Here is a 25,658-nt window from a genome sequence, read left to right as displayed (position 1 = left end):
CCTAAACTTTAAGTTAATGAACATTAAACTGCATTTTATGACAGCTGAATGATGCAGAACAGATGTTGAGCTAAAATTTCATTTGCCGAATGTCGGCTCAGAACACGTAAGTAAAACTGGAGTATTAGTAATCCAAACTACATGGTAAAAACAATGGAAAAAATTGTCAACTACATCTGGGACTTCAGATGGAAATTCTGCCTGAACCAAAGATTCCAGAAAATAATGTTCAGTTTTAGGAACTCTAATTGCTTATTAGGATGAGTACGTTCTCTTCTGGGTATCTATTTCTCATCTTGAGCTGACTGACATATAGCAAATGCTAATCAAAAGCCTGCAATTAGTATATGTTTGTCTTGCAGGTTTTCCTCTGCCAGTGAGCCGTTGTTTGGACCTCTGATTGGACAAGCAGGCTCAGTGTCTGAAAATGATGCCTGCCATCCCCTTCCACGATTCATGTCAGTCACAAAAAACCCCAACCAAGCAGCCAACCAAAGCAGCAATACGTCTGCAAGGAAACTCAAAACTTAACAGTTGACAAAGTCCATCTGCTGACCAACATAATTTTTTTTTTCTTGCTGTGTAAGGTATAAATGATAACCCTTTGAGGAATACAATGCAATGTAACACAGCCATTGGAAGTTTTGTATTTGGGCCATGTTTTCCTTTTCCTAATTAAAGCCAGTACTTCTAATTATACCTCCCACGTGCTATCCTAAATAATTTCTGTCCTTCTGTAATATTTTTTCAAGCATCTGGAAAGTCTTCTGTCCTCTCCTTTCCACACATGTCATTTATCCACATTTTTGCAATCTATCCATAGAAATCACCATGTTAAAAGTCTCCTGATTGCTTTTGTTGCTTTTCTCCAAACTCCTTCCAATTTTTCAATGTCTTTCCAACAGCTGAATGATCAGCAACTGCTGGAGGCCACAGATAGTTTCACAAGCCAGTCTGCCTAGGTGGACTATACCTTCTGGGGACTACAGCATAACATAAGCAGGTGTGCTTTAAGAATTATTCAAACCAACAAGTCAAGGCAGCAATACTAAGCAAGAGACACCACACACAGTCCGTGGATCAAATGAACCAGATGAAGAGTAATGCAAACCTCTTTTACAGAAGTTATTTTGTGCGAAACTCCAATCCATCTAACAGTAATTAGTAATAATATTTAATGATCCCCTCTAAAGAGTTTATGAAGTCCAATTTATACCTGGATGACTGCTTGCTCCTATGTTACCTACCAAAATCAATACTCATGAATGCACAAATGGTATCACAAGACAAGAAAGAACCAAAAAGCAAGCAAATGAAAAATTTGCAAGAGAAAATCTTCTTTTACAAGCACATATCCTAAACATTAACTGACTAACAGTTGTGAAGTGATAGCAGATAACCTATTCTTAAAAAGATATTATGTCTAGGACCTGTCGAGGTACTGTAAATATGTCTTTCCTGTCTACAGGGAATAGTGCCTTCGACATCATCATGCTTTTCTCCCAAGAACATTACATATAGATTACAGTCATTTCTCCTCTGGTTTAGTGCACTTCTAATATAATTTTCTTTAAGTTTGAACACAAGACCATTATAAAGCAAAGCTCTTTTTCCTCCACAGGCTTTTATATTCTGGAACACAAATATATCAAAATACCAAGGTTTCCGAAAGAGACTATTTCCCTCTGGTTATCAGTGTTTGCTCTTGGACAGGGGGAAGAAGGGGAGGAATTCAATTTATATTTTTTCAAATTTCTGGAGGAAAAGCTAAGGAAAAAAAAAAAAAGGTTGAAGACAGAAGTTTTCTCAACAAGTAAAAGTGCAATGGCAGAAGTAGCTGCAAGCAGTGATATTTCTGATGTAACATAAAATTTAGCTGCAGTTGTATTCCCAGTTTGAGAGACGGAGAGAACTGCTATAATGCTCAACCAGTAGAGAGATCAGGTTGTGAATATTTGGGGTTTAATGCAGGGAAAGAAGTCTTTTCAAATTGTTGCTTAAACACCTCCAGCATTTTTGCTGGAGGCAAATTTTATCATTAAATTACACATAGCAAAAATAAATAAGTCATACCATCTGCCATAGAAAAACCTTGTATAAATTAACACTTTCAACAAGTTTAAACTTAAGTTACAAAAGAGACTTGCTTTCTTTTCCATCAGAAAAATAAACAAAATCACCAAGTGCATTGAGGATTACAGTTAGCATTTCCATTGCTGTTATCATGGAAGTCAAATTATTTGCCAGAAAACCCTCTCTCTCTAATCCATCTGCCTGCTTGGGCTATGTATGGCTATAAAGTTTCCTCCTTGCACCTTCCCTAGGTATACGAGGATGGTCATGCCTTGCAGCAACATTAAAAGTTGTGTTATATATTTAAAAAGCATGCACAGTAACAACCATTTCTGCAAAGCTGTAATACATACATTCTTATTACCACATACTGGCATTGCAAGCCTGCACAATACACAGCATAAAGCACAAGCCTGATTACGTGTAGCTTCCACCTTGCTCAGTCTCATTGCCCAATACCAAGATACCCTTTTCTACAGCTTTTATGAATATTAACTGCAGACAAACCAAGAACTGTAACAACTTCTGCTCAAGGAACAACTTGAAAATTCAATCCACAACGCTTACAGAGCCCAAAGAGTCATACCACTCCTCCCATTTTCAGAGAGAATTACTTTTCATATGCTTTTGAGGGGTGGCACTACTGAAAGCAGGCTAAACACACACGTTCAAGACCACACCTATCATTTTGTTTCACAGAAGAGCTCATGAGAGCCTTCTAAGGTAAAGCATTAGGACAAAGCTGTTATGCATACAAAATCTTTCATGTACAGTCACAGGGTTTTGTTTTTTGGTTTTCGTGTTTTTTGGTTTTTGGTTTTTTTTAATATTCAACAGCAGAAACATACAAAGCAAACCGCAATTACAAACCTCTGCACAAGCAAGAAATAGTAGACAATGAAGGTTTCACCCACCTGGGATCTTTCTGAATGCTATCAATGGAAGGTGACCTAGCCAAGGTCCCTTCAGGTGGGATGGCTGGCCCAGATTTGCTGTATGGTGATTCAACAGAAGGACAATACTGCAGCTGTCGGTAGGGGTCTGCGTAATTGGAGGCTGGGCCGGCCGCATAGCTGGCCCTCTGGAAGGTCGCTGTTGCGTTCTGTGTGCCGTGTTGACTGCCTGTGCGCTGTAAGGGTACGGAGTCGACACCAGGGGAAGATGGGGCTACGACAGGAAAGTAGGGACAAAGTAAAAAATTGAGGACCTGTTCACAGAAATGGTTAACCAGGTCTAGGCAGAGGAAAAAAAAAAACCAAACCAAAACACACACATATAAAACAGGGGTTCAAAAAGAATGAGAAAAAAACAAACAAACAACATTATCATTTTCAAAACCATTGAAGTAAATAACTGTCAAATGAATTTCTAAATGACATGCCACTTCTGGACTAGAAGACCTTTACACCAGTTAAACAGACCGTAGCAGTGCTTTTCGCTTGGGGTTTTAACTGCACTAACCTGAAATGAAAAAAGTGCAGAAAAAACATGGCAATAGTCAAGCTAAGATTCACAACCACCACCGAGTGAGGCTTTTGCAGTCCTTACAGGGGTGGAAGTCAGTCAGATCCACCAGTAGAAGGAGGGTCAAACCAGGCTGAAGAGTCCAAATTGAGACATATGGCTCTATGGCAGAAGCAGCAGATAGCCATAGCCATCCCAAATTTGTAGTCCTGGTATCCATAAAGCAGGTAAAACCAGGCACCTGCTACTGAGAGTTGCTGCATACGCTTTGTTAACTCATTTTCTGCATATTTCACCCTAAGGAAGACTTAGGGTGCTGCTAACTCAAGTCTGAAAAAGAGCTAAGCACAAGGTGATCACGTAGATGTCTTAATGCACGCCTGCAACGGCTGTGCTCACACACCGCAGCTCAAGATTAATGCATTACCGGTTTTGAGCAGCTTAACCAATAGATTTAAACTGACTTAATGCTTTTGCGACTCAAAAATCTTATTAATCTCTCTTGTAGCCCATTATCTTTCTGTTGCAGCACCATGTACTGGAGATCCAGTCTGCTTTCTGGTTCTTATTAAACATGCAATGTTTTTGAACCAAAGTCCAGTTAATGGCAAGTGGATTATCACTGTAAAGGTCAGAGGACCAATATCCACATGGTCTTTGGCCTGGAAACAAATACAAATTAAATGCTGGCTCTGCTCCGAAGGAAATTCAAACTGTTTGAAGTGGCACGTGAACTCATGGTGCCTCCCATTTCCCCCTGTCCCAAGACAACAAGAATACTGTCACCAACAGGAGTGGGCCCGGGTCCGGGACTATTTTTAGCTGCGTCAAATTCATATGCTAAATTGTAGGCAAAACCGCATATTCAAGAGACAGGTTTTTCGTAATAGATTTCCCAATCATTTTTCATTAACATGCACATTAAAAAAAAAAAAAATTAATATATTATAGGTCCATGAAAGGGACTTTAAGCATTTTATCTCAAAGTGTCATCAAATGAAATACAGTGAGCTTTAAACACAATTACAGCAGTTTTGTCTGACCTAGTACTTGTCAAAGTTACAACACCTGAAAACTTTAAATTTGTATCAAATCTTTGCCTTATTTGTAATTTTTTCTTATGGTTCTGAAATATATAATTTTACTGTAACAAGTATCTTCTTACAACTTTGTTACAAACATAGATAAGTGGGATCACCCTCTATCTACTGCCTCATCATTGGGAGTGTTGAAGGCCAGGTTGGATGGGGCTCTGAGCAACCTGGTGCGGTGGAAGGTGTCCCTGCTCATGGCAGGGGGGTTGGAACCAGATGATCTGTAAGGTCCCTTCCAACCCAAACCATTCTATGGTTCTATGATTATGTTAACTTACTTATATACCAATGTTTTACAAGTATTGCTTTTGTTTAATTGCTAGTAAATATTTCCTTAATAAATGAGCAGTAAGACACATACAGAACTTTTCATAAAACTGCATCAGTTAAAATGCAATAACAGTATTAACATATCGAAACATCCCATGCACAAATCATGCTAAATTCAGTGTTAGGAAGACACAAGGAAAACATCACATTTTAACAGAAAATACACACAGTTCAAAACCAAAATTTGGTGCCTTGTGAAAAAAAGAGTAAAAAAACAAGTTAGAGAAAACACTGGAAATATTTTCAAGTGAAAAAGCAAAAATGTAATTGTATACTGACATAGCATACTCTTATGTACTGTCACTCTGCAGAATATGCTGCTAGCTTTTGACACATTATATGGGGAATTGCAAAAAACCCTACAACACTAATACTGCTGAAAACAAGAACTTCATTGTAATGTAGATTGCTTTGCAAAATATTCCACTGTATTTCCCTTCCCCTCCTTTACAAGACAGTTCAATGGAAATCGTGGTTTTTTTTAAATTATTTGAAAACTTTTTTTTCTATTTTCTCCTTTGTCTTGTTATCAAAATAGGTATTTATATGAACTGAAACTAGCTGTCACCCTAACACTTACATGCTTTTTGAGTCACTCTGATTCATTTCTCAAATTACCTTCCTAGCAGACTGTTACTTCCTTTTGAATTTTATCACAATGAACACAGAAGTGCTATAGTCAGAATATAAGAATGAGATAAATCTATGACTTAGTTAAACATCCACAAATAAGCTTGTTCGGCTAGTGTTACCCAGGTCAATTAAAAGACAAACAAAAAAAACCCAAACAACTAACACCTCAGAGCAACTTCTACATCTAACTTGACTACAGCCACCTTCATGGACTGTAAAATGGTTAAGCTTTAGCAGACATTTTTACATGAATAATTTCACGTAAAACTAAAGCAAAGCCATCTACTACCAATACATTACTCTTGCTTAAACAAATCCTTTTGGCAGCCAGACTTACTGACTGAAGTGTGATTCTTTAGGCTATGGCAAACTTTCCGGCTATCGAGATCTCCCTTCTCTTTAGCTATTAAAACAGCTGTAGTGATTATGTCCATTAAAATAAATAAATTCAGAAGTCCATTTGCCTCACCCAGCAACAGTAAATCTTCAGTGAGCACAGGGGCATCCAGAAGGCACACACTTGGAGTGGACCAGAAAGTGTTCGCGTACCAGCTACGTTTGCAGATGGTCACGCAACCTTTTTATGTGGTTTTAAATGGAAGACACCCCTTTCTCTAACTTCCACATTTGACTCCTCTCAAATCCAAGCCAGCTACACCTTGCCCAGAATCAGCTCAGCCTGGGTAAGACACAACACTGCTTTGACTAGGATCAGGGGTTTGCCCCAGCAAGGGAAGAGAGGGGTGGGAAGGAGTTGTAAGAGAAGTGCTGTTTCTGGAGAAATGGGCTGCTTTCCCTTCTCCCAGCACCAGCCCAGCCTTCCTGAGGTCTGGCCTGGTTGAAGCAGGATCATGGCCGAGTCATGTTCTTGCCCTGGGTCTACGACAGAACCTATTCTGCCTCTGCATAAAGGTAAAACCAGAAGTCATAACCAGACTGTCAAGAAGAAGGTCGAGTTTTGTGGACACCTTGACACCTCATTGATTTAACAAGAAGCTTGGAGGTCAAGGCGCCCACAACACTAGACCTGCTTCTGGTCTTCAAAAGTCCCAAAACTGACAAGGAGATCAAGATTAAAATCAAAGAAACAAAGGGCCTCAAAAGCTTACTTACCTTGTATCTTGCTTTACCTAAGTGACCACCCGTGAAAGCATTGTTTTTAATAGTGACTGCTGCCCCCACTTTTTAAAACCTACATGGAAATTCAATGGGTGATGCCAGGTAAGTAAGTCTCTGGAGTTCTGCTCTGCTCTTTTTGCAGTGGTCAGCCTACCTGCGGCTCCTTCCCGGGACTGCTCTGCCTTGCAGCGGCACGGGGAGCGGGCGACTGCCATCCAGCTGCCCCTTCCAAGCGCCCGCTCCGCACAGACGAGTGGGGCTCGTAGGGACCGCAACCTGCGACCCTGAGGTGGGCTCACACTGGCGGCAGGGTCACGGCACCCGCTCTCTGCTGCGGCGAGCAGACACCGAGTGGAGCAAATAACATGCTCAGCAGTAGGCCAATAAACCTCTATACGTTCATGAAATTTTAAATTTCAATGTAAGAACCATGCTTGAAGAGGAGAATTTTAATTTGGGGTTGAGGAAAGGGTTTCCTTGAGAATTTCCAAAGTGAACATTTCACACTGTGCAAATCAAGAACTATAGTCTCAGTGAAGAGATTTCGGTTTGTCACCTAAAGACTTAAGATCTTGTTTTAATTTGCAAAATCATTAATACCTTAAAAATACCGTATCGTCTTCAACCCTTCACTACTGCAGCACCAAAACCACATCCCCAGGAAACAGAGCATCTGAGGTACCACACAGACATTTAATATGTTCTTACAAACCTTTGCCAAAGAGAAAGAAAAGCCCCTGTTAAGTACAGTGAAAACCCTCCAAAGACCTGATGTGTGCCCTGATCATGGTTCTCTTGATTGCAGAAATAGCATATAGAAAAGCCAGCCTTTATAATTTTCTACGGCTTTTGCATAGTATTAACAAAGATACAGCAACTTTTATATTAATGCTGAAAATTTAGGAGTACCACTAAATATGCTCACAGGCTCACAATGAGATATTCAACTTAGAAAGTCACTTTCAGATTTTGTATCTTCTTTTTAAATCTATGACATCTCTAGAAACAACTAACAAAACCCCAAAAGAAAGAACACATCAAGGTAGGCAGGGATACTATAGCACCATACCCAAGTTTCTTAGGGAGACCAAATTCACATAAAAACTGCTTAAAAGTTCAGACTTTCTAGAAGTCAGAGGCCATTTTGCCCAGTTAACATAGATAGGATCAGACCTTCAAAAAGGATAAACTCATTTATGAGACTTATCTTGCTACGCTTTCTTGCTGAAAATTACTTGGCTGATGCTGCTGTTTGATTTGTGGGTATTACCTTGCAAAATTTTCCTCTTATTATTCTATATTAGACATTCAGTTCCTGTGTTAACCTTCTCCTTGGGCCTTTCATGCAGATTTTACAATTCTTTACTTTTATTCTTCACTGATTTGCACCTGCAGTTGATTCTTACTGTCATGTGAAAAGTTGAAAATTGAATCCCAGTAAGATATCCCTTCAGTGCAAGGTATGTCCACCATCCCTTCATGAGTTCATAAATGATACAAATGCAGTGCATTCTGTTGGTAGCAAATATATAGGAAGATTTATAGAACAGATACTTTTCCCATCTAATACACCATAAAAATAACAGTGCATTCTCTGGCAATTAGAAAACAGAATTCATCAAGTTTGGGGGATACAAACACTTTTTATCTCTAAGTGTTAAGTGAGTGTTTTAGAGCATGCACCAGCTTTTTTGCAATAGGAGTTTAACAAAATAGATTATGATCAAGCTAGGAGCAAATCAGCAATCCAAAGTAATGAGCAGAAGCAGAGAAGTTTAACACTGTTCAAGATGTATGATAATATGTATATAATAATAATAAATTTGCTTAGCAGTTACTTTTAGCAGCACTTTCCCACATTGGAAGTGTAAGATTTTAGAGAAATACATGGTTGGGGGAACCTGAAAATATTTACAGAAATAAAAAAAAATAAAATTTAAAAAAAAAAAAAAGGAAAAATGTTGGTATTAGCAACCACCTCCAAGGTAGTTAAGATTTTATGAAGGCACTATCATATCCTCTGTTCAAAGTACAAATGCACAAGGAATTTCATACTTTAAACATGCAAACCGAGAGCAGAACAAACAAAAAAACACTAAAGGATTTCAACATACAAGGCTCCAATTTAGATTTAAAATACTGAGGACCTTACGCAAATATCAACACCACAGAAGTCCTACGTAGCTTGGCAACTTTGCCTCAACTTCTCCTAGTCGAAACAGGAAAAACACAGTCAAAACTACCACAACTTCCTATTCCTCATTTTCCATTTTCTCCCCCCTCACTTCTCTGCACTTTTTTTTTGTCCTATTTAGTTGGAGCTTTGATTGTAAGATCAGCAATCTCCAAATTCTCAGCCAGAGAGAAATAAGAAGAACGTGTAAGCAAATCTTCCCTTGCGTCCTCACAGGACAGTCTCCATCCAGCCAGCCTTTGGCTCTCAACACATCAACTTTTTAGGGCTTCCAGGATCTCATCGAACTCCACACAGTCAACTGGAAAAGCCTCTTTTCACTCTATTAGCTCCATGTCCTCTCCCTCTCTCAGGGATTTCTAGTTATGCTTCAAAGACTCAGCTAGTCTTGTTTCCCCTAATTTTCTGCTGGCTCCAGCTTTCTCCAGATGCTCATATTTTGTGTATATCAGGGAAAATACAACCTCCTTCCCTTCAGTCAGTTCCACCATGCTCAGCTCAGCGCCTTCAACAGCCGGGCATGGCAAATAGCCAGTCTCCCTGCTGTCCCAGGTATATCTTTTTAAGGGAACGTAACATGCTGTACAGGGCAAATGCAAGGAAACAAAAGAAATAGATACTGAACAGCATGGTACTTAGCAAAAAAGGTCTCTTTTCCACCCACAAACATGTCAGTCACAATTTCCTCAGGTACTGGTTATACCTGGCTGTCACACCTACTTGTGTGTCTACACTCTGGTGCAAACACATATTCAGTAATACTTTTATCATCAGGTGTTTCCCTGACATGGTAAGAAGGAAGCTTTTTGTCATGGCAACATCCCTGTTTCTTCCAGATGGCATCACAGGAGGTTTACATTGTTCATACTTTCCTATCCCATCTTCAAAACCAGGGGTAGCTGTTTAGCTGCTATGCTATTATTTCTACGGGAAATAGTCAGTGCCTCTCTGAATTAGTTAACAGGTTCCTTCCCACCACTGGCAGCTGCAGAGTACTAAGCCTAATGAAGATCATAAACATACTCAAAGTGATTGTACGCCCCAGTAATGAATTATTACCCATTCACTATTTGATTCTTTCAAAAATCTTAAAATCATCTCCTGACCACCGCTGTATTTACACGCCACTGTTTTGCGGGAGAACAACTCCTTGCTTCACAGAAACCAAGGAAACATCACTCGTGCTCTGCATATTATCGTGTTCAATAAATCCTCTTCCAATGCAAAACCTGACAATCTTTGAAGACTGAAGAACTGAAGTTACTACTGCACTGATGCATCCTTTCATTTTGATTTTCTAAGAGCGTTCTTTAGATCTGACACTAATTGTTACAATAAGACTGAACATTCCTTTGCTTAGAAACTGATGTTTTTCCATAATGCAGAAGGAATTAATTGGTGAAAGAAAATACTGCTTCCTCAGTTTCTGAGCTATTCCTCTGTTTACGGAACAGCTGGTATCTGGTTACTTTGAAGGCTCTTTTTGTCTGTATTGTTCCACTTCAGTTTGCACATTCTCACATTGTCTGTGTCTTAGCTTCCTTTTCATGCTTATTTTTTGTTAGAAATACATACCTTTTTCTCCTTTTATTGAACAGTTCCATTGGGGGAAGATGTATAACTGCCATTATCTAACCCTTAGCATATGGAATAATTTTCTTAATCACCAATTTAGACTTGACATTTCTTTACTAGTAATTATTTTATTTATGGGTTCAAGTATGTGATTAGCTGGTATCAATCTGAAATCACCTAGTTCCATTAGGGTCAGCAATGGAAGCAAATACATACCTTATGAACAGTCATCTATAAGGATTTTTGTACCTCTAAAGCAAATTTTAATGAAGAAATAGGTAGATGAGTAATTCAGTGAGCAGCAACGGTGAAAGTTTGTATCTTAGAAATTTGTATTCCAGTTCAATAGATATGGTGCCTGAGATGAATGAGTTCCGATCCAAGTTTATTTGCAGCTGTGTTTGATGTGACTTCAGTGAAACCTGAAGTCAAAACTTCCACTAATATATGCAACTTTCATTCTCAGACTCAGCTTGTAGCATGTTTCAGCGATGCTGCTCTGCACAAGAAAAGCGGTGCGTTCACACGATGTGATAATCGGATGCCAACTTTGGCTGCCAAAGGTGTTATGCCAAGATCTTTTCTCAGACTGTCTCTTGTCTCTCTGAGTTGCATCCCTCAATTTGGGGAGAACATGCAGTTTAATTCATTTGTTACGTGAGCCTTTAAACAGAGAAAGTAACAACTGTCAAGGCCCTTAAAAGCAACTGCCCTTCCAGAATTTGAGATGCTAAAATTCATCATGCTAGTTTTCTCACTGGAGTCAAAACTCAACTCTGAGCAATGGCACTATACAAAGACATACACATCACTTTCCTCCTCTTTGTAGTACTACATGGTTTCACATTGCGTGTGTGGGACAATGACCATAACAATTATAAAACCTGATCACAGCAAAACCACACAGACCATACCACTGCGCACAGACTAGCCCTACTGCAACTAATTTTCTGGTTTCACTCCAAATTCACCTTCTCTTGAAATCCCTCTGTTAAAAGTTTCCTGTCCAGCTGGCCAACATAAAACAGAACACATGGAGGAAAGTCACAATTGTTATTAAAAAAAATGTATAAATATTATGAGACAATAACAGATTAACAGCCTGCACTGCATCATGCTACAGCCATCAAGCACACGGATGTCTTCTCCTTCAGATTTTGACTTCTCCCTATTTAGTACACTATAATCCCAAGTAATAAAATGGTTACTAACTGGTATTTTTTAGAACACCTCACTGAGCTTCAGCTATTTTAATTAATAGTTTCCATTCTGGAGTAGAGAGTTATTTTACTATTAAGTTAACCACATTTGTATTCCAGTGCCAGACCATGTGATATGTACACCTTAAACATGAATGTAAGATCTGCCAAAGATAGTTTGAAAGTTGCTGGACCCATTATAGTAAAAACTAACATCTTTGAATACTTGCTGTACTCGTAGAAACTCCAAACCTGCATGTAAACTGCTGAAATTATGATAGAGGAAGAGACTATCTCTAAAAGTAGACAGTCTTTTATATATATATATAAAAAAAAAAAAGATTACAGCTTAAGTTAAAAAAATGAAAATAATGGGCTGGTGATTTTTAAAAGAGTGCCTTTAAATAAAATGCTGCAGAAAGAATGATCCTCTCACAAAAGCATTAGTTGTCTTGAAGGCATTACTGGGTAGTTACCTCAGGCACAGCATTGTGTTTTTGTTCAGCAAAGATTTACAAGAAGGAGATTTATGAAAGGTGTTTGAATTGCTTCTTATTTCATGAATGACAACCTTGTTTTTCTACACAACACCGAAGTAAATAAAAGAGAATGGACATAGTCCTGCATTACTGAAGTCTAATGTGACCAGGCTTTAACCTGAGACTACACCTGTACAGTAAATAGATGATAAATACACAGACAGTTTCTGGCACAGAGCAGACACTGTATTTTCTTGAGAGTGGCAGACGAGATTTACAGGGTATGTACTTCCCTGACCAAGATTTTATAATCACACTTCTCCCTCAACAGGTGGCAAAAGTCAAGGGACATCCAAGAAGCATTCAGACACGCTCTAAGCTGTCCTTCTATCAAAAAAGAAGACTTAGAAAATACATGGGACAAACCAGAAGCCTCTGGAAGTATCCTGTTCATGGACAGAGGAAGGAGGCTGCAGATACTGACCATCTTGAAAGGTTTCTATTCTGAGCAGTGGGGAAATCTGGGCTGCCTTCAGATGGGTACAACTCCTCTATGGAACCCAACCATGGGCTCAATACTTTGAAGCTACAAATATCTTATAGTGGAGAAGCATTTCTCCAAGTAAGGGGGACATTGCTCACAGATTACAAAGGTGGTTCTGCAGGGTTTGCACCTCCTGCCGCTTCCCTCCTCCTCACATTGCTCTTGTTCACCGCTTTACAGCGACCACTAGATACCACTGAAGTTGATAACAATGTCTGTTATTATACTCCTGCCGAAATTTTAACAGGAAGGAAATTAGAAGAAAGTATTATTTTTTTTTTTTCTCCTCAGATAAGATGCCACTGTACCTGGAAAAAGAATCACCTAAATGCATATATGCAATAATATAACACAGATAAGGCTATACCAGACACCCTGGATCCATTGAATGAAATGGGATTATGACTTCGCATTGCTTTGAGGTAACTTGTTATTCACTATGTAGACCACTAAGGTATTTTGTGCTCAATTTACTTTGTACTGAAGATTTGTTCCCTGCTTGTTTCCTATAATTCTGCCTCCCAAAGCAATGTTATCAAGTAGACGTCAGCTAGGAATACAGGTCTATTATCATAACATTACCAAACTAATAGAGAGGCAGTGGTAGGAATAATTTTTCTTTTTAATTTCCCTGAAAACATTATGTCCTATAGCCGGAACTCCATGCTGTGTGATGTACCAGCATGATCCTCAATTTATCTACAGCTGTGGCATCACAGTATGCCCCTGCACAGCACATCACCTTGTGACAAAACAAAAAACAAACCAAACAAACCTGTCCCCCAACCAGAAAAAAAAAACAAAAAACAAAACAACCTAAGCAAAAAGAAGCGATGTTTGGTATTTATAACCTAACTATTGCACTTTAGGACTGAACAAAAACTAAATAAAGATTTGAGAAGCAGTGTAATGGACAAAGGGTTTAATCCAAATGGGGCAAGTCAAAGCTGATTTTTCTGTTACTCCTCCTTTCTGTCTGAAGTGACAACTTTAAAGCCAAATAAAGAAAAATATATTTGACACCAAGGTTGCCTTTTTACTTTTAAATGAAGTATTTGTAATACAGGAACTAGCACATAACAGGTAGCTTTTTATTAATAGCTAGATGATGCTCTGAAACCAAAGTAAAACGATATCAACATGCTCATTGCTGCTCACTGTAAGAATCTGAAAATACCTAACTGCATGTATATAGGAAAAAATTTTTTTTTTTTCCTCTAACCTCCTTAAAATTCCTTTTATGCATTAATCTGAAGTCTAGGGAATGACAAGCGATATATCTGGTTAACTAAATTCCAGTCCCATGCCGAGAGACAATACTAACACAACCTGAGAAAGGATGAGATAGTTGTGGGGCATCCAGGATATGAACTGCCCTGCAGAACCTCTCACTGGTGATGTGCCAAGGCTCAAACTCAGACTCTGACTCCCAGAACTGAAGTTATGTTTGCACACCTTGCAGGTGTACAAAGCTGTGAACCAAGCCCTCTATATAGGATTCATCATGACATTAAAATTGGGAGTCCCACAAAGTCATTTCTACAACGTCTCATTTCAACATAAGAATGCTGTGTTAATTTTCTAAATTTTTTTCAGCATGTTTAAGTCATAGACAACTTCAGTGATTTGACATAGCTAAAGAAAACAACTTACCAAGGGACCACTTCCTATAAGGTATTGTAAATGACTATCCAAAAGATCTCTCTCAAAGTTAAAAAAAAACCAAAACAATTCTCATATTTGTTTAGATGTCATCTGAATACTGAATACCAAGGGCAAGGTCCTGCACATGGGTCGGGGCAACCCCTGGTATCAATACAGGCTGGGGGATGAAGGGATTGAAAGCAGCCCAGCAGGGAAGGACTTGGGGGTACTGGTGGATGAAAAGCTGGACACGAGCTGGCAACGTGCGCTCGCAGCCCAGAAAGCCAACCCTATCCTGGGCTGCATCCCAAGCCACGTGGCCAGTAGGTCGAGGGAGAGGATTCTGCCCCTCTGCTCCGCTCTGGTGAGACCCACCTGCAGTACTGCGTCCAGCTCTGGGGTCCTCAGCACAGGAGAGACATGGACCTGTTGGAGTGGGTCCAGAGGAGGGCCACCAAGATGATCCAAGCGCTGGAACACCTCTCCTATCAGGAAAGGCTGAGAGAGTTGGGGTTGTTCAGCCTGGAGAAGAGAAGGCTCTGGGGAGACCTTATAGCAGCCTGCCAGTGCTTAAAGGGGGCTTGTAAGAAAGATGGGGACAGACTTTTTAGTAGGGCCTGCTGCGATAGGACAAGGGGTAATGGTTTTAAACTAAAAGAGGGTAGATTCAGACTAGATATAAGGAAGAAATATTTTACGATAAGGATGGTGAAACACTGGCAGAGGTTGCCCGGAGAGGTGGTAGATGCCCCATCCCTGGAATCATTCCAGGTCAAGTTGGACGGGGCTCTGAGCAACCTGATCTAGTTGAAGATGTCTCTGCTTATGGCAGGGGGGTCGGACTAGATGGTCTTTGGAGTTCCCCTTCCAACCCAAACTATTCTGTGTTTCTATGATACTGTTATAAACTACTTCATAACCACTAAAAAAGAAAAACCTTAAAAGGCTAGAAGTTTAAGGTTAAAAACGGTTAAAAACCAGTTTATCTGTAAAAGCAGATACAGAAAAACACTATCAGTTTGTGATGCCACACAACTGCAATAAAGCAGGTTTAATTCTTGAAAGAAGAGTAAATCACTATAGGATACAGATGTCTAACTTTTTTCACCTGGCTAATTTTTCCAATATTAGAAAATTGTTTCACAATATGAAAAAATCTTCACCTTGAAATAATGACTCCTAAAAATATCAAACATATCCAATACTTTATTACATATGAAGATAAATATTTACAGTCTTGTGAAGATGACGTACTTTGGCTCAATTCACCCATCCTTTGTAGCCTCGTGCTCCTTTTATAAGGGACAACAAAAGAGCTAAGAGACATGACAAAATGTTGAGAATCAAAGAAAGCTTAAGCTGGACAAACATAAAAAACACGCAGGAAGTGAAGTACTTGGGTATTTGGAAGCAGCATTAAGCAGCCCATGCAACACCCCTCTCCATCCTTGCTGCAAAAATTTCAATTGGGAAAAAAAAATTGACTTGCACCTACCCAGCAGTTACTGTTCCCACAGCCCGCTGGCTCCCTTGCTGGCAAGGCAGAGCCGTCCGGCAGCAGGGCAGCACTCCCTCCCAGGGCAAGGCAAGGGTCTGCCGGCAGCAGAAGGCAGGCAGGGCACAGGCAAGGAGCTGGCAGCTGGTGCAGCTTTCCAGCAGCAGCTCCACAATGCCAGACTTCGGTCTACCAGGTCAACGGGATGGAAGTTCAAATGGGTTGAGCGTGCGGGTGCCTTTCCTACAGGGAGGGAGACGCCGGGGAGTGGGGGCAAACGGCATGTGAACCTGGCACTGAGGAGAGGAGGCGATCGGACACCGAAGAGCTGGGACTGCCCTGCTTTACTTGTGCCACACAAACGAGGAGAGGAGGAGGAGGAGGAGGAGGTCAGAGCCATTTGAGCACCCACAAGCAACAAAACTAGCAACCTCCCCTCCCTGCAAAAAACCAAACCCAAACAAACGAACAGTGCAATCAATTTTGTATGGGCTTTTCTTGTCTTGGGTGGCAGAAAAAGGGGGTTTTGCTTCTCCCTCTCCTGCTTCTCCTTTTAGGTCCTGAATAGAGACCTGATCCTCACCATAGGCACCTCGTAAGATGGAACAAGGAGGCAGAAGAGAGAAACAGCGCAGCCGTGTTTTGAGAAAGCCACCAGCTCAGTGACAAGAGAAGGAATGCCAATTTTCCTTGTAAATCTTCCCCTCAGACACTGCTTAACCTCCAGGACAGCAAAAGCCCAGGCCAAGTGCAGCAGAGGCAAAGCAGCAAGCACCAGCATGGCCGCCTGGGTCCCCTTCCTATCCCTGCATCACAGCACATCTGGTCTCTGAAGAAGGACTGGACTCCAGGAGCAACGGCTGCCCCTACCCCACTGAAGCAAGACGCACATTTACAGGAGAAGGACAACGTTACAAATAACCAGGCACAGTTCTTGAAATAAGGCATCCCTTGGTGCAGACTCCTTTCCTTCAGCAAATGAAGAACCAGGCAGGAGCAGGAAGGCAGGCAGAGAAGAGGAGGACAGCATCTATCCAGAAACACAACAGTATTTCTCACCTTCAGCAGTTTTTCCCAAGCCACATCACAGCACAATGAGATACAGTTTTTCCCTGCCGCTGGTAAGTGCTCGAACAGAAACCGTGGCCAGGAGCAACCGATAACTTCCCTCTGAAAACTCTTCCCTCCCTCTTCACTCTCCACGGCTCTCCTGACAGCTCTCTCCCTCTGCACAGAAACCCAGCTTGCAAAAAGCCACATTTCTGGTTTGCACCTGCCATCACGAATTTCACAGGCCTCTTCTCTTCGATCAGCACTCTCCACCACGGCACCCAGGAGGCAGCACAGCCTGCGGCAGCACAGCTTTTGCTAACAGACAGCTCAGAAATGGCGATGCACTGGTGGAACCACCCAAGCATCAGCGGGAGGAACCTTGGGGAAACCTGGCCTGAAGAAGAAGAGGCCAACAGAGAAGCTGGAGGCCAGCCTGGCAACCTCCTGCACATGCAGGGACATCAGGCAGCTTCGGAGGCAACAGGAGAAGTGCTGCAGGAGTGCCCCTGCCCCAGGCACGCTCCCCGATGGATAACCCGCTGCAAAAGCATGCTTGATAAACCCTTCAAGTCCTGCACTAAGCCACTCTTCAGAGGCAATGCAACCTTTGACTGCTTATCTTTTCACTCTTCAACCTCCTTTCAATAAATCTTCCGTTTCAAGGTCCTATTTAATTTCAGCAGTATCAACCACAGACCCTACTCATCTTTTCCTAACCCTTTCCCCCTCTCTCTGGGAAGCACAGAAGAGTCCTCACGGTGCCTTGCGTGCCCTGTCTTCATCAAGGAGGCACTTCAGCTCTGCACACCCAGCTCTCAAAACTAAAGCCAACTGATGCCTAACCACACAACGCTGCCGGACTTCCCACGATCGGGCTGCGTCACGAAGGGGCAGTGACCTTCAGGGGCCAGAAGCAGAGACCGTCCGCAGGCCGTGCATCCCTTGGCAAACCTTGAGCTTTCTTCAAGGCCGTCAAGGGTCCTCTGGTGCCAATGAGATGCGTACGTCCTTCCTTCGCAGAGTTGAGGAGGACAGGTTCGCTCCTCCAGTGTAACTGCTGGTTCATCCTTCCCACTTGTGTGAGGTTAGGGACAAAGATACTCACTCGCAGTCCCTGAAACCAGTCAGTGCTCTTAAAGCATGAGCACTCTACAAGTTTTGTGGTCTAAGTGTCCACAGCTCACCAGCAGCACCAGTGCGTTTAAGCAGCAGCACTTACTTCATCTGATAAAGCCCCAGTAGGGAGTTCAGAACAAGCACAAACCTCCCATTCACCACCCCTCCCTCCCAGACCACTGGAGACAGCACTCTTTCAAGGCTTTTAAATAACTTTATCTGGAAATCACATCCTTTTTACAGAAGAGGGCTCATCTCTTTCACTGAGGGATCACAACGAAAGCAAGTGTCATTACGAGCATCCAGACAGAGTGCTGGCAGCCTCCGGAGCGCGATGGCAACCGGTCCCACAGACTCCACGGCTGCCGAAGCCGTGCTCGCCTGCTGCAGGTCAGCACCGACAGCCCAGAACCCGAGCAGCAAAGCCGCTTTCTCCTCAAGGCAGCTACGGAAATCCCAGGCTTGCAACATAGTGACATTTTGCCTGCTTGGACTTGTTTCATGTTTAATGTGAATTAAATGCCAGTAACTAAGGACTAAATCCCTAGTCCAAACTTCTAATTCTGCAAACAAGCGAACCATCGCCGATTCTGTGTCCCACTCTGGCTGAAAGGCAAACCTTCCCCCATCTTAAGTAATAGCCCTCTTCAAATTCCAGCGGTGTCCGTGTAAACATCCCATCAGATAAGGTTATCTCTACTCCTATTAACTTAGGATTCAAATTAATAATGCAAGGCCTTTAGGTTTATAAGGAAAATAAGTAACGCACCTGCCTGGACAAATATTATTAGTGTTATTTAGTTGGGTTACAAATACAAGTTGTAAGGTGCTATTCAGTAAGTAAATTAATTCATTATTTATATTATGTCGGATTACTCCCTCCAAGCATGTCTTTTGTGGATTCCCATTTCAAAAGGAGAATTTCATGTTTCTTGCTACTTTTAGTGCAAAAGTTTGGGCTGGTACTTTTTAATATGAGAGAAGGCATTACCCTTTGAAGGCCAAAAGGGATTGTTAAGTAATGGTTACCGACCAAAAAAGCCTATGCAGCTACTGCTGTCAAGTTTGAAGGATTATTTTTAGCTTAGACAGCATGACAGCAACACACCCGGTCATAATTTAAACCACAAAGTGATGAAGAATTCATCCTGCCCCTATCTAAAGTTATGCTAGTAAGGGAGATGTTCAGTAAGCTCCTACTATTTTGTACCTTCTGCAATATGTAGCCCTTACTGCAGAACTATCATCATGCACTTCATTCACGAGTGAAATAGAGGAAAATACAAAAGTTAAAAAAACCCCAACAACAAAAAGCCCCACCGCCACCCAAAAAACACTGACTAAATAGAACAAAGTTAATTTAGTTTACCCCGTGGAGAAATTTTAGCTTATTGAATTCTGCTCACTGAATGTTGATTCACCTAGAGGATGAAAAACTCTGAGTGGGCTTTATCCTTAGTTGTGTAAACATTCCTGAATGTAATAAGTATTTAAGAGCTCACAAAAGAGAAAGATGTGATGTCTATATTAAAAAATAAAAAGTTTCCATTCTGTGAGTCACTTAATCTTCCACATTAAGTGAAGTTTTCAAATTCAGGAAGAATGTTCTCTTTTTTAAAAAAACAAACAAACAAAACAAAACACAAAAGTAAATGGTTTGCAAGTATAACTACCGTAATTTTTTTTTTTTTTTATAATGGGCAATGTTAGCTGCAGAGAAAAAAAAAAATGCAGGTTTTGGACAAAGTCCTTAGACTAAGTCTGCCTTCCCTTTTTTTTTTTCCCCATCAGATGGGGAAAACCATGCACCATCTTCATGATTAAAGGTACTGTGGTAATAGACAAAAGAATGTGAACTATTGTCTACAAAGGAGCACACTGAAGTCTTAAAGCTCCCCACAACCCCCTCCCACCCCTGTGCAATTCACACACACAGAAGATACAGGCTACGAACCCTTGGCACACGCCTTCAAGGAGTACACGGCAATCTACATCCCTTATAGCTGAGATCAAATAGTCAAGACAAATAGCTATTCAGCCCTACAATAAAAAAACCCACTTAACCCAATGAAGAAATAAAAAGTTCTGTGTGCCAAACTTCAGCTGAACTCCTTCCCCTCCTTTCTGCTAATCCCAGAAAAATTGTATGGTCTCCACCAGAAAAGATATGTTCCTACAGGCCTCTGTGGTAGAGGCAGGAGACGACCAAGAGCTGATCCGATCCAGCCCAAAATTCCCCCTGAGCGCTGACAGCTCTTCAGCCTGGCTGTGTGAAAGGCTGACAGCATTTGCAGCTAACAGCTATTGATGGGGCAATGGAATAATTGGCCTGGCACTCATCCACCTGCTTTTATTTCCCCTGACCCTGATGACAGGGGTGGAGGGGGAAGGCGAGGGAGGATCAACCCAACACAAAGCTGGACTGATGGGGTCGTTCTTCAGAACGAGCCTGGAGCAACGTTCAAACCCATATCCCAAACGCCAAAACAAAATTCACCTTCATAGGGCACATTTCTGCTACCCAAATCAGCATTATTTTTTTTAGCTTTTCCTCTTCCCTTCTGAAAACCCATCTTCAGGTATTACCCACTAACATCCCGCATCCCAGTTTCATTCACGATAATTGTGATCTACGCTGACAGATTTTCCTTCCTTATGGAGGTGTCGTGAAGATAACAGTCACAAGACCGCCTGCTACCTCAGCACAGAGAACCGAGGGATATTTTGCAAGCAAAACAAGAAACCCTCTTCAGGGCATGACTGGGAAAGAGAGCACCATATAGCAAATATGAGGCAGCCACATGTGAAACACAAGGCTTAAAAGTTCAATATAAATAGATGCTTCAGTCACTATCACTACCTCCACTGCTCAGTGATTTAGGTAGAGGTCTTGTCCCCTTCATGCAAAGAATAGCAATCTGTTCTCATATACACATATGACTCTACACAAAACATATACTATGATAGTTTCTTTAACAGGAAGGAAATGGTGTAATGGTGTTCTTCAAAAAGTATAAAGCTGTTACAGGTATTTAACTATTCTGTGGAAAAACTTCTTTTTAAGGATTTTCTCCTGTACCTTTAACACCCAGAACTTGTGTAAAGCAACAGAAATTTTTGGACATGCAAAAACTGCCAGCTTTGCCCTTGGAGAAACGGTTTTAAAAATAAAAAAAATAAAGTTTTAAAAGAAAGCAAAGTATCTTGCTCCAAAAAGTACCCTTAACTTTTTCTTGATGAAAAAAGGGAGTGACCTGAGGATGGACATAATCTTCCCTCTTTGATCAACACAAAGATAAAACACCAGAAATACTTACAATTCCTAAGGCAAGTTCTTTCTACATCTGCTTTAGGCTATTTTGGCTGTAGCATTTATGTACTCTAATTATTTTGTGCATTAAATACCATAAATATCCTTGTTGATTTGTGATCTATTTGTGGGTTCCAACATACAGCTGTATTTCATTTGGTTGAGAGGACATTCTGCAAGTAGGACTTGTACACCAATGCATTTCATGGACAATCATTATTATTTATGGATAAACCAGTGATGCTAACAGCTTTTCTCTATGCCATCGTTCAATTTTATGTCTGTGTACCTATACCTAAGTGTTCCTCTGTAGGAGAGGGGAAGAACATTTACTTATGATTCACTTCGAAAGCAAGTGAACAATCCTTTAGCTTCACGTGGAAGGAACTTGGCAGTCCCTTTGCAACACACAAAATACCTTTGCAAGCAAAAAACCCCTGGCAATTTCTTCAGAGGCAACAGATTTTTCTCAAAGACAATACACAAGATTAATAAAAATATTCTCTCTCTCCTTATGAGTAAGCCCCCTCCCCAAATTAGCTTAACCTACTGTACATACTGCACAACATTAAGTAGTTCTCCATTTTGTGCATGCCTTTGGGGTTCTATTGATAGCTGTCATCTGCACGAGGTATTTTGTTTGACTGGCATGCACGTAATACATTTTGTTTAGCACATCGGAAAGAGAAGAAGAATTAGTACTGAAGATTAAGGTATATTTCACAAAAAGACAATCATGCAAGTTACATCCACCTACCTGTACTAGTGCGATATGTGCCTGTGTGTGCTGGTTGCAGAGGGTCCCCCTGGCTCTGGCTGAGACTCCTCATAGGGGGCTTCTGATAAACTCTGTCTTCGTAAATAGGATCTATATGGTGTTCTGGAGACTGCAGTGCCCTTAACTCGGAGCCAAGGTGGCTGTGCTGGCTGCTGTAAGATGCCCGAGACCCAGCTGCAAACAGATTTATGAGAGACATTTAAGAGCGAGAAAAAAAAGTGACAAATACAGGATCTGACTTTATTAAAAGTTTACTTGAAAGTAGCACTTAAACACAAACCCCAAACAAAAGAAAGAAATAAATATTTTCAATATACAAATAGAAACAGCATGCAAGGGCAGCAACAGCTCCAGTTAATCACTTTAGTTGCATCATCCAGCTGCCTGCCTCTACTCCAAAACCTCATTTCCTCCAAGGAAACTACATATTTTGAAGAGATAGATATCATGATATCATCTCTTCTTAAACAGAGACCAAAAAAACCCAATGCAAAAAAATTTTTAAAAACCCAAACAAACAAAAAAACCCGCTGCACAATCCAGGAATGCCCAAGAGCAAAGGGGTCCACAGAAGAAGGGAGGAGAAGAAAGGAGCAGCAGTCAGAACTAGTTACACATGTTATCCCCATATCTTAAGACCTACAGATGAAATAAGCTAAAGCTCATGAATAGATGTAGTTACATGAAGGCTGATCTTTTTGCTGCTTCACTACAGTACAATGGAACGGTCGTGCCTTATCAACATTTTGCCGTCAACAGTTTAAAAAAATCATATTGTTAAGACTTTCTACAACTTAAATATCCTTGAGGATGAATAAATTAAATGTGCCTTCTGGAAAATGTATTTTAAGGATACAGGTTTGGGGTTTTTTTTATTTTTTTGGTAAATAACAAGATTAACTGGGATTGTATTAAAACATTTTCTTATTCTACTATTAAAAATATTATTTTCTGTCATGATCTTTTAAAAAAAAGAGATTTGTATATTTCCAGCTGTGGTTACTTTTGTCACTTGAATCCCTCTGTCACTTAGGTACTTAAGTTCTGTGGTCCATTAGCAAGGTTCCCAAGGAGCGGCACGGGGAAGCTATACAATAATTACACATTTTGAAGGCAAGAATCAAGCAAGTACGCAAGCGACACCTGACAAAGGTTAGGTCTATATCACAAAGTGGTAACACGTTATTTAAATGTTTAGAAAAACAAAGATAAAACTACTACACCTCTTACTGATACTCGCGTGAGGTTAAAATCCTGGATGTGGGTGATGTTCTACTAGCTTAGCTTGTACTGCTCAGACCATCAGTGTATCCATTCCTACCTCATTCATTGTGTCAGCAGTGGTTTTGTTGCATAAACAAACACTAAATATTTTTAAAATGTAAAGCACAGATATAAAGTAATGTGCGATAGCAACATAGGATAGAAACGAGAAAGATACAGACATAACATTACTTAAACTTTAATACAAATTGTCTGGAGGAAAAGAGTAATTTATTCCATTTCTTTCTTTCTAATCAGCTTGTGCCATATACGTGTTTTCTTCCGAATTTTTCAACGTACGTGCATGCTTTCACTGCAATACCCTATTTGCATATTTTTCCCTTCAAACATTTTTCAGACTGACTTGCCATTAGCACACCACTGAAAGTAATTCTGTTGTTCCCCTTACTAGAAAGTCTGCCAAGAATCCCAAAGACATATTTTATCTGTAACTACTGCAATTACCCAGGAAGTTGATATTACTATTACAGAATTAAATTCTTCATGGTCCACATTTTCAAAATGCTCTTTAACCCTGCATCTCTGAGAATGAGTCTCAGAACAGCTGAACAGCTCCACCAAAGTCTAGTATCCTTCAGAGTGGCCTAAAATACAGCCTGTTATTATTATGTCCAAATTTCACTGTGCACTTGGTTCAATCTGTATTCAGAGAAAAAAATATGGAAGAATCGAGGGCAACATTTCAGAGGTTTGACAGCACATCAACAAACCAGACTTGCTACAGAATAAAGAATTATACCCCCTTCTGTAAGTACGACAATTCTTTTGTCCATTTACAAATTAATAATGCTCTTTGGAACAATAGATTTTCTTAATCCTGCTTCCAGTGAACCGAAAGATTTTTCCCACCAAATTTAGTGGCAATATAACCCAAATATTAAAATGTTCTCAAACACTTATGCTAGTCTTCTGGTGAGGTGGGGTTAATTCAGTCTCCTTCGTACTCTACCAATAGTTCTGAATCTGCAAGTGCTAATACCAGTCTAATACTAAATGGAAGCTTAGTATTAGCTTATTATGCTAATATTAAACAGAGGTTTATTTGCATACTGCACATGTAACCGTAACACTACTGTACTAAACAATAAACATATGTAAAACCTGAGAAACTTCTTGACGAAAACACATTAATGTTCAAGGAAACACGGCAAGGAAGATGTGACAAACAATAAAATAAAACCAGCAAAACTTGCCCGAGAACAGCTAAATGGCAATCTAGAAATAACTTGAAGCCACCTGAACAACAAGATTATGCGTAAACACCCCCAAAAAAGTTTGGGAGTTAAAACTCTATCAGTGAGTAACTGCCACTATTCCTCTAACATTTCATGAAAACAAAGATTTCAACAGGTAACTAAAATATTTTCATGTTAAAAACATAGACGCTCTCAAATCTCAGAGATTAAGGCCATCAGAACATGAATGTACTTGTTAAATCATGTCTCAAACACCTTTAGTTTCAAGCAAAAGTGATGCTTCTCTACAGACCACAATATGCAATTTTACTACACTACTTCCAAATTATCAGATATCAACACAAAACACTAGCACCCTTTAAAGGTCTTAAATCTAGTTTTAAAAAAAAAGACAAAACCCAGAAAATTTAAAAAAAGATGGAACAGTACCATCATTTTTAATGGTTCGTTTAAGTTGGTATTTCAAAAACTGGAATAGCACATTCTGTTTTCAATTAAAATCTCTGTTCCATTGCTCTTAAAATTTGTACATGTATTAATTTATTCAAGTTTCAACTTAGGAGCAACAGGTTTTTATTGCATGTTTTATTTAAATATTAAAATCAACTAACCAATAGCTATTATACCAACAGTCATCTTTGTTGCCGTGCTGTATCATATCCAGTAAAGCTCACACAGATAACTTTAAGAAAAACTAACACACTATTACAGCTGAAGTCAAGAAAAGAGTTGTGGATTTTTATATCAATAAAAAAAAGCGGGGGGGGCGGGGCATGATGGATTTCAGACAACTGCATCCTACCTCATGTACACACTCAGCTCCTCCACCGTATTCTGCCGCTACTTTGGAAGACACTGGGAAGACCGGTAAGATAATCGATCAAAACAAAGACTGTGAACTCAAAGAATTGATGCCACTGAGAAAGCGAGAGGTATAACATGCCTCCTGCCTGCATCTTGGCTTAGCAGCAAACAGCTACATCCTTTACAACCTGAAGCTGCAAGCTGATCTGTATCACCTGCTTCAAAAAACCCTGTATTAATGCAGTCTAAAGCTCACAGAGGTCAGAAAAGCAAC

The 25,658-nt window shown here is 40.4% G+C and overlaps 1 protein-coding gene across 7 annotated transcripts in view; it reads right to left on the bottom strand.

Moving 5' to 3' along the window:
- CTNND2 (catenin delta 2) overlaps nucleotides 1-25,658 on the bottom strand; it is a 702,624-nt gene that overhangs the window by 262,288 nt on the left and 414,678 nt on the right. For 5 of the 7 annotated variants that reach the window (XM_052781625.1, XM_052781615.1, XM_052781641.1 and 2 more), the window contains 2 exons: nucleotides 22,080-22,274; nucleotides 2,988-3,306 (listed from right to left, as the gene is read on the bottom strand). In XM_052781625.1, coding sequence (XP_052637585.1) covers nucleotides 2,988-3,306; nucleotides 22,080-22,274 — 514 coding nt within the window. The remainder of the gene's footprint in view (nucleotides 1-2,987; nucleotides 3,307-22,079; nucleotides 22,275-25,658) is intronic. The other 2 variants (XM_052781635.1, XM_052781649.1) reach the window with 1 other exon arrangement.

This window comes from Harpia harpyja, chromosome 1 (assembly GCF_026419915.1).
Source record: "Harpia harpyja isolate bHarHar1 chromosome 1, bHarHar1 primary haplotype, whole genome shotgun sequence".
NCBI lineage: Eukaryota > Metazoa > Chordata > Aves > Accipitriformes > Accipitridae > Harpia > Harpia harpyja.
This window is presented reverse-complemented; position numbering and strand designations above follow the sequence as displayed.